The sequence below is a fragment of the Cottoperca gobio genome, chromosome 4 (genome assembly GCF_900634415.1).
Source record: "Cottoperca gobio chromosome 4, fCotGob3.1, whole genome shotgun sequence".
Lineage (NCBI taxonomy): Eukaryota > Metazoa > Chordata > Actinopteri > Perciformes > Bovichtidae > Cottoperca > Cottoperca gobio.
In genome coordinates, this window is record NC_041358.1 from 15,694,836 (window position 1) to 15,708,044 (window position 13,209).

Sequence of the window (13,209 nt, forward strand, 5' to 3'; positions counted from 1 at the left end):
AACATTAGCATCCCATTGGAAGGCGGGTTTCTAGCCTCCCAATGACACGTCATTTCAATATTCACTTGCTTTTGAACTCTTAACACAAATAACTGTCTTAAACTGCTAAATGCTGCACTACAATTATAGCAATGACTTGTATTCATTTGTTCATTTTAATGTTGGACAGGTAGTAGACACTCAGCTTATCTAGAAACAACTGCCAGTGGTTTTACATGGCAAGCTAAATAAGAACCATGAGGCCAGATAACCAAGACAATGACCTACAACTTGTCATTTCAGGCGTTTGATTTAATCCTAAAACATCACTTAATGCAGGTTTATTGTGACGGGTTGAGTTGAATCTCAATGGGTAGATGCAGAATAAAGTTTCTTTGCCAGTAACCAGTGTTTAATATTGTGTTCCTCCTTTCTGACCTCTTGTTTTCCATTGGGCTTCAGTCTTATTTAAACGTGGGTTAGTGAGGGTTAACTGTAATCTGCATCTTTGCCTCTAAGAAATATTTGTATAACTAAAACAATCTCCCTCCCCTCCTTATGTCTGGTGTGATATTTGAGACATGGGTCGTAGCCAACTGTACTCTTCTCTCTTCCATCACAGTCCTCACATTAAGTCTGTATCACACAGCTTTTTCACTGGATGTCTGTTTATGTTTGTATGTGCTTTTTGCAGGCATGGAGAAGACATGATAGTGACTCCATTTGCACAGGTTAGTAACATTACGTTAGTGTACTTCTGCTTTTGTAAGACCATGAATGTACTGGCCACTTTCATTAAATTTGAAAATACAGAATCTCAACGCAGTGGCTAAATGTGGTGGAAACTGACGACCTGTACAGCAGGGACCAAAAGTTAGCTTTAGCGTTAGGAACAGTTTTACAGTAGAAACACGGCACCACAATACGTGTTTTTAAATCATTTTGTTTGTATGAATACTCATACTCATTTGTGAATTGAATTAATTTATAAAACTATTTATAAACGTTGTTTAAACTCTTCTTGTCAGTGAAGCTTCAGTGGAGTCCTGGCAGGGAAAGTAGCTCATTGTAGAACAAGCTGCTGCAATACGCAGTACCAACATTTGTCTACTTCTGTCCAGCTGTCTCGAATACAATCGATGTCAACGCCTCCTGAATAAAGATATCTCTGAAGAGCATGCAAAAGCAAGGTGGATAATAAAACATTATTTCAGCATCATAGTGCCTGTAAGACTGCCTGGATGTTGATTAATACGTGATAATATTATGCCATTTTCACCAGGATAGTTATATCTACTGAAAATGTACGAAAATGCAACGACAAAAGTTTTAATATTGCCAAAAATAAATGGCGGAGAGGCAGTTTCGTCTCATGTAATGTCACTAGCTGTTCTCTACTGTGCTGTATTTGGTCTGTAGCAGTGGGTTTACGGGTATTGGCTTTTAGCATTAAGCACTACTTATACAATATACACACATTAATAATGTACAGAGTTTCCATTGAAACTGTCTAATTGTAGGTGTGGGTCTGTCCAGACAAGCCACATGGCCCTTACTCACCGGTTTGAAGAATAAGAAATGGTTCATTTTTCACAGAAAACACCCACACACTCTTTCCACTGAACAATCTTCAACATTGGCCCATTAACACAATCTGTGCACATGTTATGTTTCCAAACTAATATCTAAACATTTACTTTTGGCCCACTTGCAGTTAGATATTAAACTAATTTACATAACAAATTCTTGTCTTCCAGTCATATGATCGCATAATCGTGGTATTATCGCACCAGTCAAATACTGTACCAACTTACTTAACGTGTGTTCAGTGACATATTACCGGAAAGCATCAAAGTGCAATTTTAAAGTTTGATCTCAGGCAAAGGTCATAGACTGTAGTGACACATCCAAATATCATGGCCTCAAAAAATAAAGTAGTTTGTAAACCACTTGGCTTACAGTAATGTTGACGATTCACATAAACAGATTCAATTTAATCAACCCACACTTAAGCTTTTGAAGTCCAATCATATAGACATGTATGTATGTCATAATGTAATGCCTTATCTAGCACAAACTCATGCTGTGTCTCTGTCAAAACATTAGATTTAAAGCAACTACTTATCATATTTATATCCATAGCTACATACAAATGGGTAACAAATTATAGAAAAGCAGTGCATATAAACAGGTCAAGCTGCTGGTTGCCGTCAAGAACACGTGACAGATGGTGTTCTTGTGAGATGTGCAGCGTCGTATACGTCCAGTGTTTGAATCTTTACTGACCAGTCACTTATACTCCTCCGTCACTAAAAACATGTTTCCCTTCTTAGGTTCTTGCCAGTCTACGAACAGTGAGAAGTAACTTTGCTGCTCTGACACATCTGCAAGATCGTGTAACAAACAAGTAAGAATAAGAGAAACAGACTGAATTCTTCCTTTATTCTTGTTCTACTAACAGCTCACCTGTTTCTTGTTCCAGGCGTTCGACAAGCAGCAACCAGCCATCCATGTGTAAGCCATGTCTTACAGGTCAGTGGTAATATCCGTGTGGTGGGGACAATCCATCACATTAATTAGGATATCAGAATCAGTTTCATCTTTGAAACACTTTTATAAACAGGCTTTTATGTGAATCACTGCAATGCTGTTCGGGAGTTTTGAATCACTAAGGGGTCTGTTCCTGCGTTTCTCCTGTATTACCCTATACTCCTATTTTTTAAATAATATTTCAGCAGACAAGTTTTGATCTGTTGTTAATTGTATCTCTGTTTGTATCTGTTTACTTCATATATATATATATATATATATATATATATATATTACCTTTTATTTCTTTTTTTTATTGTTGCTGTTTTGGGGTTTTATTGTAATTAAATCACTTTGTAAATATTGTTTTTAGACAATAAATAAAGTTATTATTATTATTATTATTCTAAAAACTGAGAATACTTTTTTGTTATTATTTTAGGAAAATACTATACTATATTACTTGATTTTAATGGGTTTATGAATTTGATTTAATGCATTAAAATTCAAACATGGTGTTAAACACATAACATCACGTGACAGGTGCAGCGCGACATCTAATCAACATTTTTCCAAAGAAACTTATTAACTTATTATTCCTAAGAGCAACACCACACAAAATGTTTTCATAGCAGTCCCACAACTGACTGTAACGTATGTCTGTGTGACCCCTGACCTTTCAGAGGAGCCCTACCAGAAGCTGGCGGTGGAGACAATGGAAGAGCTGGACTGGTGTCTGGACCAGCTGGAGACACTGCAGACGAGACACTCTGTCGGGGAGATGGCATCCAATAAGGTGAGAGGATGTTCGTCTCAAAACATTTCATTACAGATATAAAGAGGTGTTTGTGAGCAATCCTTTTTTTAATCAAAATTTATTTAGAATTTATCACAATTAGGTGGTAGATCCATCAATAATATGGCTTAAAATATGGAAACTTTATTAGATGGTGCAAATCACAAAAACTGAAATATTAAAATGTAAAATTAAATTGAGATTGTTCTGCACCGTAAGAGAGGTTGAAATTAAGATAAAATATACTTTAAGTTCAATCATCTGTAGACACAACAAGCTTTAATATTTCAACAGAGGACAGAATCAGTGTGTCACATCTTTTGGGACTCATTTATCTTCTCTAGTAGTTTGCTTTTGTGATGACAACAATGACTTATTTTAGTTTAAGCTTTCAAATATGACACAAGCTGGTGACATGCTTCCAGATCTGATTCTGTTGCTTCTGTCCGTGTCAGAGCAGCATTGACAAAGTGCAGGTCCTTGTTTATTCTTGTTAAAGAACAGAATTGAGTCACATATGAGGGTAAAAGATCTGATATGATGATAGCTGCAGCTGCAGTGTGAACATGGCCAAAAACTCTCTGGGTTCATGAATGGCGTCTCACTCCATTGAAAGAGTTAAATAGCATCTCCTCACTTTCTTTCTTCATGGTTCTCTTCAACGTCTGGCTGCTACAATCAGTCCTCCTCCATCTCCCAGTCAGCCAATCAGATACCACTCCTCCACCCAGCCTCTGAAGCCAGACAAATCTGATTGGGCAGAGAAGGTGGAACAGCATGCAGGGCGGGGGAAGGGGGTTCCTCACAGCGTCTCGCTCTCCCTCTTTATGTTTCTCATTGACAGTGTGACAGTAGTTGGATGAGCGACTGCTCCCCCGATGGTAGACCACATCCCCAACCTCCCCCAATTCACCCCAACCCAACCGTCCCCTCTCACCCCCCCTCACCTCCAGGACAGCACATGGGACTATGAGAACTTTTATTTCCAAACAGACTTCTTTTTATGTTCTAACCGTCCGTGCTGAGCGTGGAGCAGATCTGAGTGAGCAGCCCGGCACTAAGCAAGCACACTTGTCTGCTTGCCGTTTTGGATTTGAGCAACCTTTAACATCAACATGCGTGGGTTGACATGCCTGCATTGGCTCTCTGCGTCTGTCTGTGCTGGAGACTCAGACAGGTGAGCAACGGGGAGCGCTGCTGGCTTGCCTTGTTTACATTTGGATCTATTGATCGGCAGTGCAGGCTGTGCAGGGGAGCTGAATGCTGAGTGAGCGTGCCCATCGGATCTGACTCAGGACTGGAACTACAAACGGGCTGAATGTAGTGTGTGTGTGTGTGTGTGTGTGTGTGTGTGTGTGTGTGTGTGTGTGTGTGTGTGTGTGTGTGTGTGTGTGTGTGTGTGTGTGTGTGTGTGTGTGTGTGTGTGTGTGTGTGTGTGTGTGTGTGTGTGCAGAAAACCTGAAGAAAAGCGAAGCAGATCCCCTCCCTCCTCCCTCAGCCACAGCGTGCCAACAATGTTACATAAATAATAGTGTGGAAGTTACCGCTGCGATAAAACTTAAAACAACTTTTAAAAGCCTCAGTGCAGATTTCTCCTGCGTGTCTGCAAACAGACAACATAGGTAGAGATATTGCAGCTTGTCTTATTTTATTTTTAAAAAAACAAATAAAAAACATTGACGCATTTAGAAAGGGGTAAACATGCACCGCAGACTTTATAGACAGCGAAATAAATGACACCTACAGTAAGCATCAGTCTACATGTGCTGCAGTGCCGGAGTTCCCGATATGATGTTGTTTAACTATCAAACCACAGCAAAGATGATTTTATAAATTGTGTCAACTTGTTACTGTGACAAACCTTAATCAACCAAACAAGTAATATGAATGTACTGTAAATACATTGCTTACTAGTTTATGTTAGGTTTAAGTTAGGTACAGCCTGACAATATGTTTATGGACAATCTTTTAAAGAATTGCACAGCAACACACATGTGTACCATGTCTGTACTTCATATCAAGATTTGTATTTAAACTGTCTGCATCTAACTCTGCATTTTTCTTCCATATTCTTAGAGTATGCATTCGTGTAAATCACTTTTTTTCTTAGTGTGTGGAAACACAATGTGTGTTTAGTTATGGAAAGGTATCACAATTAAGTTTACTGCTATGTTGATGTATAAACATGCTACACATGCACCTTATCTGTGTAGGTATTTTAACATGTTTATCTGCAGTCCTACCTGGGCTAACCACTTATTGTTGTTGTGTCTACACAGTTTAAGAGGATGCTGAACCGCGAACTGACGCAGCTATCAGAGACAAGCCGCTCAGGGAATCAGGTGTCAGAGTTCATCTCCAATACCTTCCTCGGTGAGTTTTCATGCCAGACATAAATGAATGAAATGACGCTCCTTTTGTGGGAAGCTGGTCCCCCTTTCTATGGGAACATACACTCAGTTGCCAGTTTATCAGGTATGGTTAGCTAAAACGGATGCAAGCTAATACAACGACCCTGTGTTTCTAGTATTTTGTCAACTTCCATTGATAAAAATAGGGCGCACGACAAAATAAATAAATGTAGTACTCTCTTAAACATCTCAGTGTCTGTGGTGCTGCCCAGCTCTTCGAACAATATAAATCATTTGCATAATTGCACCTGGCTTTGTTGAATGTTCTGCCGTCAGTTGTATTATATGGAAAATTACACCAACCTACTGTTCAACATATGTTAGCAGGCATGTTTAATATGAGGTACGGGAAGAAATGAGGAGTCGTTTACTTGTGTTTTATTTGAACAAAAAAGAAGAAATATTATTTTTTAAAAGGGGCAGGAAAGGGCTTTTAAAATAAACCGAGAAGGATATTTTAAATAAAGACAAACTGAGGAGAGACAGAAGGATGTCATGGAAGAGGACATTGAAAGGAAGTAAATAAAAGAGAAAAGTTGATAATGAAAAAATTAGTAAACGATATAAAATACAAATACAAGAAGGGAAATGGAAGAGGTTGCTTTCAGACGCCAGGAAGTGAAAAAAGGAGAATTTATTAAGAAACAGGGAGAGGAGAATTTCAGCATTTTGAAGGTGAGGAGAAAGAGAAGGAAGGAATTGTTAATGTGAGGAAGGTTTTCTTTTTTAAACTGAAAATATGAAGAGAGGACTGTTTGTTAGGGAGGGATGGAGAAGGTGAGTATTTTTCCTTCTCTAAAAGAGAAGGAGGCGCAGCGACAGACAGCATTCCCAGACACATTGTGTGGCGTTGTCGTAGCAACAGGGTGCAATATTATTAGACGGCGTGTTGCATCAATAGGAGGCTCAGTCTTCAACAGCCCTGCCGGCAGGATGGAGGTCCAGCCGGACGAGGATGGAGCTGTCAGTCGGCTGCCGTTTTGACATGAGTGCCTCGGCGTCAAGCCCGGCTGCGTTTGGAAATGAACATCATGGCTTTGGGTGTGAGGAAGAGGAGGCACTGTGAGAGAGGTGAGAGAGGCCAGACAGCGCCCCGTGTGACGCTGCCACTCAGGTCCCTCTGCATCCTTATGGTGGCGTGTGTTTGTATCTGGGCTCATATCTGGATATTGTTCAAGCAATCATTCCTGCCGTGCTCATAAAAGAACGTGGATGTGAAATAGTCAGGGTGATCTGTGGACGTTAGGTAAGGCAGGCTGTCTGTGATGTCAAAATTGGATCATTATTTCCTCGGTTTGTACAAATACAGATGAGTCATTTTCAGCACTATCGTGTCTGCTGGGACAGCACCTTTGTGTCAACAAGTCATATGGAGATTATGTTGATACTGTCGGTGGAAACCTTGTTTTGATGATCGCCGTGTTTTTGCTTAAAGGATTACAAGCTCCACTGTGGGTTAGAAAATAAATCTCCAGACATGATGAAGCCTTTTCAAAACCCACATTTGACAAAACACGAGAAGCTCTTCGTCATCAAGTTCAAGATAAAGCTGAGCTCCTGAGAAGCTGACAGGTTTTACCCATCATCCTTAGCTTTCTACTACAGGTGTTCTGCACCTACTGCCATGTAGTCATTTATATATACATGTACACCTAGCTGTAGTCTGACACCTATATACATATACCTTTATACTGCAGGTGTACTTCATAATACCTCCTGTATACATTCCTGTTTGTCAGTGACCTCCTGGTCTATGTGCAGTCTATACTGTATACTGTATACATGAATAACATTGCTTAAATTCAATTATATTTATAATTCTATTTTTACATTGCAATTTAGATTTTACATATATTTTATACTAACTCAAAAATAAACATTGTCTCAAATTTATTGTTTTGAAGAAACAAAATGTTTTTAACTTGTGATCTACAGAGTGATGCAAAGTCTAGTCGCTCACAAGTTCATTAACACAGATAGTAGACAGACAGTTATGCTGAAAAGAAGCAGAAATGCATGCTTGCCCAAATTAGACACATTGTTGCGTTGATATAGTGAAAATGACTCATTTATCGACACGTGTATTTGTGCAATATTTAGGTGAAGGAGATCTGTAAGTGACACCATCTTCACTTAGCTCAGCTGAAACGATGTATAAATACACGGATTTCAGATGAGTTGGAGTCCAGTTCCTTTATAGCTTATTATTTTATTCATACAGGCCTTGCTATTGTGTCATGATATCACACTCTTCATGTGACATATGTACAGTAATGCACATCAGCTGTATGTCTCACTTCATGAAATGTGCTTGTGCTAGGCGTTGTAGTTGTACAATGTTAGCAGTTGTAGTGACAGCGGTGAAAAAGGTTGAGGTACAGTGTTAGTGTAGTAATAGTAGTGGCTGATGTTAGCAGCAGCAGTATTGCTGTCAGTTGTAGCAGCTGCAGTATTACGAGTAGAGTTTGTATTAGCTGGTGCAGTTACTAGTTATAGTTAGTTAGCTTTAGCGGTACTTACACCAGCTGTATTAATTGTGCATAATTAATAAAGTGCTGACAGTATAATAATAGTAAGTGTACCAGCAGTAGTGACAATATTATAAATAGTGGTAATAGTTGAGTAAAAGTATTGCAGTAGCAGCAGTAGTGTTTTTTTGCAACTCGTGAATATTCGCTCCTAACAGCCAATGGGAATAGTAAAGTAACACCAATAACTGGAATCAAGTAATACATACATACTTTCAGAACTTACCATGTAGTCCTTATGCTTCGGTCACTTTTCTCCAAGCCCGGTACTGACAAGTCGTAGAGCTGCTGGTTCCCACAGACGACGACAATACGTTTGTCCTCCATGTCTGACTGACAGCCCCGGTGCATATAAGCAGAGTCGGATCATATTTCATTAACACGTGTGCATGAATACTTGCACATCTCCAACACAAATTTTGATTTTGTTAAATTTAAGAGGTGGTCATATATGTTGAGAGCATCAACAGAGCTATAAGAACTCTGAGTTTGCTGTCAGTGTCAGATTCCACACTATTACTTTGACATTGTGACAGTGGAGCAAAAGTGGAGCAATCAAGTAAAGTCTGAATATTTGAAGTGACTTGAAGACAGGTGTATATATTCAACAATTTGCATCTATGTCTGGTTTTTTTGCACATTGCAGAGAAACAACATGACGTGGAGATCCAGTCTCCGCCTTCTAAGGAGAAGGAGAAGAAGAAGAGGCCGATGTCACAGATCAGTGGTGTGAAAAAGGCCACACAGAGCCCCAGTTTACCACCCGCCTGCATCCCTCGCTTTGGAATCAGCACACCACACGAGAGCCTGCTGGCCAAGGTGGGCCCACACACACACACACACACACACACACACACACACACACACACACACACACACACACACAGACACACAGACACACACACACAAGAATGGGCTGTGTCTTATTGATGTTCTGTTCCTTCTCCAGGAGGTGGAAGACATTAATCGTTGGGGTCTGGACGTATTCAAGATAGCAGAATATTCCGGAAACCGCCCTCTGACGGTGATCATGTACTCCATCTTCCAGGTAGGATCCTTCCCCAAAGTCTGCTGAAAAACGATGAGAATGTGATACATTCTAAAAGTTTAAAAGGTATACATTTGCTCCTTCCCACTCCCCCTGCATTAGAGACATAATGTCCCATATGAATGTAGAGAAAATGTGGAATTCTACCCGGGAACAGAGAGTAAACTTTACGATGTATGGCCCCTGACATTTTCTGAGGAACCCTAACCCCGTCATTTGAATTAACACCACAGAAGAAAAAAACTGTATTTTGTGGTTGATGTGACTCTGATTCTCTCCTCTTCCTCCTCACCCGTCCAGGAGCGAGACCTTCTGAAAACCTTTAAGATCCCAATGGACACCTTCGTCACCTTAATGATGACCTTGGAGGACCACTACCATGCAGACGTAGCTTATCACAACAACATCCATGCAGCTGATGTGGTGCAGTCCACCCACATCCTCCTGTCTACCCCCGCTTTAGAGGTGAGCTGAGGAAGCTGTTGTTGTTTTAGTTTATTGTTAAGTCATAGTTACAATATTAGTTAGTTTGTTAATAACGTGTTTACTATCCTTTGTTGATCCCAGGCGGTGTTCACAGACCTGGAGATCATGGCTGTTCTGTTTGCTAGTGCCATCCATGATGTCGACCACCCAGGAGTCACCAACCAGTTCTTAATAAACACCAGTAGGTTCCTCTCTGTCTCTGCACACAACTATCACAGCATTCAACAACGATTAATCAACATTTTATACACCTGGAATTTTAGATTTATCTCAATAACAGTGCAGAATGTTTTTTATTTTGAAATAAATACAATTTAAGAGCTTTAAAAACAATTTTCTTTACATCTCTGCAACAGTTTGAAACACTTTTAATTTTAAGAGGCGCGTAGATAAATACAAGGATAAGCTGTATACATTATGAAAATAAAGATAATGATATGAGTATAATAATGTTAGTGCAAAGGCTGTACACAATAGAAACAGGAAACTCTAAACTCAATAAAGTCTGGTTTATTTGGACTTTTAGCACTTAATCAGAACACTAAATTAATTAAAATGATGTCCTGTTACACGGTTTTAACAATTTCAACCCACATCTCTGCAGGTTCAGAGCTAGCGCTGATGTACAACGATGCCTCGGTGCTGGAGAATCACCACCTCGCTGTGGGCTTCAAACTGCTGCAAGAAGACAACTGTGACATCTTCCAAAACCTCAGCAAGAAACAGAGAGACTCCCTCCGAAAGATGGTGATCGACATGGTGAGACTGCTACTGCAATGATTAGTCGAATGATTGATTAGTTGATTGACAGAAAAATAATCACCAACTACTTTGATAATCGTTTAATCACTAGAGTCATTTTTCATGCAAGAATGGCTGTTTTTAGACTTAAATATGGATACTTCCTGTTTTTCTCTGTTTTTCTATAATAATAAACTAAACATCTTTCTGGACTGACAAAACAAGACATTTAAAGACTTCACCTTGGACTTTGAGATACTGGGATGGGCATTTTTCACTTTTTCCTGACATTTAATCAATTAATCGATTCATCTAGAAAGAAATAGCAGATTAATCAATAATGAAAAATAATCGTTAGTAATAACTACTTACAGTCTGGGTTTTCATTATGTCTTGTTCACAGTTTGTGTACAGTAAAATGCTGCAGATACAGCAGTTTCATGTATCTCTGGTCACAGGCTACTTTAGAAAATCTGCTGTCATCATGTAGTTGATGTATGAGACGGTTACAGCTTCTTCTCTTATCTTCAGCAGTATGGAACAAACTAAAGGGGAAAGACAAAGAGCTTTGAGAAAGACGCTATACACAAAAACAATCCTAATTCCTAGTGTTTTGAATTCTGTATGATTTAAAAAGAAAGACACTGAATAACCCTACACCAATAAAAGACTAAACTGTTTTATTGTTTCACATGTTTTAAATTGAAATGGAAAACCTGAGGACTTAGATCCTGTGATCCAGACCCAGGGGCCAGAGGTATAACTCAGGACTGCCGCAGTGAAGCTGAGAGACGATACAACAGTGTGTGTGTTTTTTCTTCAGAATCAGATTTTGAAACTAATTGCAATGGCGGATACAGTGCAAAGACAAATAAACACAAACTGTCACTGGCCCCACAACATTTCACAAAGAGACTCTGCAAGACACACAGTACACACGTCCTGCATCATTCACAAAACTCCAATCACCAGTTTTCTTTAGAAATATAGGAAACAAGAACACCCCATTACACAGCCGGCATGTACAGGTCACATGGGAAGCATGAACATGCGTCATTTCGTTGACTGACGATGTGTTGAATCTGTTCATTAGGTGCTTGCTACAGATATGTCCAAACACATGAACTCCTTGGCGGACATGAAGACGATGGTGGAGACCAAGAAGGTCACCAGTCTGGGAGTCCTGCTTCTAGACAACTACTCTGACCGCATCCAGGTGAGTACGCCCCCTGCTGACACTGAATATCAGAACACTGAATAATGTGTAATACTCATAAGTACATGATGCTTTAGAAATATAATTCAGACACAAAAAAAATATATATATACTGTAGCTATGTATAGAAATAGTTAGTTACAAGTAAAAGTCCTGCATTCAAAATGTAACTTAACTAAAAGTAGAGTATGAGCCTCAAAATATACTTAAAGCACCAAAAGTGAAAGTACTCCTTATGTAGAATAGCTCATTTAAGAATGATTTATATCATATTATTGTAATATATTCATTGGTAAATTAATGTTCGTATGACGTTAATGTAGCAGCTGGGTGATGCTAATTTTAATTATTTGATATACTGTTGTGTAGCTTAATCTATAATAACATGTCATATTTTATATGTTGATTAAAAGTAAAAAGTACAATATTTCCCGTTGAGATGTACGGAGTAGAAGTATAAGTTGCAGAAAATGGAAATGCTCAGTATGACAGTAATTATACATTAGTACCGCCAATCATAATACAAGTAACTGATCAATTCAGCCAAAATACTCAAAGCCAGCAGTAAATAATAAGCAGCAGATCTCCGACACTAATATTCATACACAACAAACTGAACAGCTGTTTGCATGTTGAACCAGGGAGTTAGTGTGAAAGTGCTGCTGCCTGCTGGACACATGTGGTCATTGCATCCTGTATCGAGGTGAACTAATCTACACTTGTGGTATTGTTCCCATCAGCACAGTACGATGGCATATAAGGGCCATTGTAGGTTAAAATATATATATATATATTTATCAATTATTCATATTCAGAGAAAAACTCCTAATTTCAAACATGAGTCACAAACTAACAAATGTACAAGAAAAAAACCACGGCATAAATTTGTGAAAAAACTCGCAAATTCTCCGAGATTAAACTGACAAATTTATGTTATTTGTCTCGAAACTACATCACTTCACTGCAAGGTTGGATCAACCTCATCGCACAATTATGACAAATGTATGACTTGATCATCTCAGATAATATTCAAGTGTTCGATTTAAGTCTCACTTTTTTCTTTGTGGAATATTATCTCTTGTTACTTTTCTTTTTTCTTTTTCTTTTTACTGCTCTAATACGCCTTCATAGGGTAGAGTTAAAATATCTATAAATAAAATAAAAGGAATGGTAGTTACATTTCTCAAGTTATCACTGCTGCTTTTTCTGAGTAATTCTGGGTGGGTTTTTGGAAACAGGGCCGAGTCTGACTGAACATCTCTCCTCCAGGTTCTGCAGAACATGGTCCACTGTGCCGACCTGAGCAACCCAACCAAACCGCTGGAGATTTACCGTCAGTGGACGGACCGCATCATGGAGGAGTTCTTCACCCAGGGAGACCGAGAGCGGGACAAAGGCATGGAGATCAGTGCCATGTGTGACAAACACAACGCCTCCATAGAGAAGACCCAGGTAGTTACTGACATAAACATTTT

General features: G+C 39.1%; 1 protein-coding gene across 6 annotated transcripts in view; it reads left to right on the forward strand.

The window, feature by feature from the left end:
* Positions 1–13,209, forward strand: part of pde4cb (phosphodiesterase 4C, cAMP-specific b) — an 84,571-nt gene that overhangs the window by 65,999 nt on the left and 5,363 nt on the right. For all 6 annotated transcript variants that reach the window (XM_029430087.1, XM_029430088.1, XM_029430085.1 and 3 more), the window contains 12 exons: positions 674–710; positions 2,313–2,386; positions 2,462–2,511; positions 3,192–3,304; positions 5,584–5,677; positions 8,890–9,062; positions 9,193–9,291; positions 9,592–9,756; positions 9,859–9,958; positions 10,382–10,536; positions 11,612–11,734; positions 13,004–13,186. In XM_029430087.1, the coding sequence (XP_029285947.1) occupies positions 674–710; positions 2,313–2,386; positions 2,462–2,511; positions 3,192–3,304; positions 5,584–5,677; positions 8,890–9,062; positions 9,193–9,291; positions 9,592–9,756; positions 9,859–9,958; positions 10,382–10,536; positions 11,612–11,734; positions 13,004–13,186 (1,366 nt within the window). The remainder of the gene's footprint in view (positions 1–673; positions 711–2,312; positions 2,387–2,461; positions 2,512–3,191; positions 3,305–5,583; positions 5,678–8,889; positions 9,063–9,192; positions 9,292–9,591; positions 9,757–9,858; positions 9,959–10,381; positions 10,537–11,611; positions 11,735–13,003; positions 13,187–13,209) is intronic.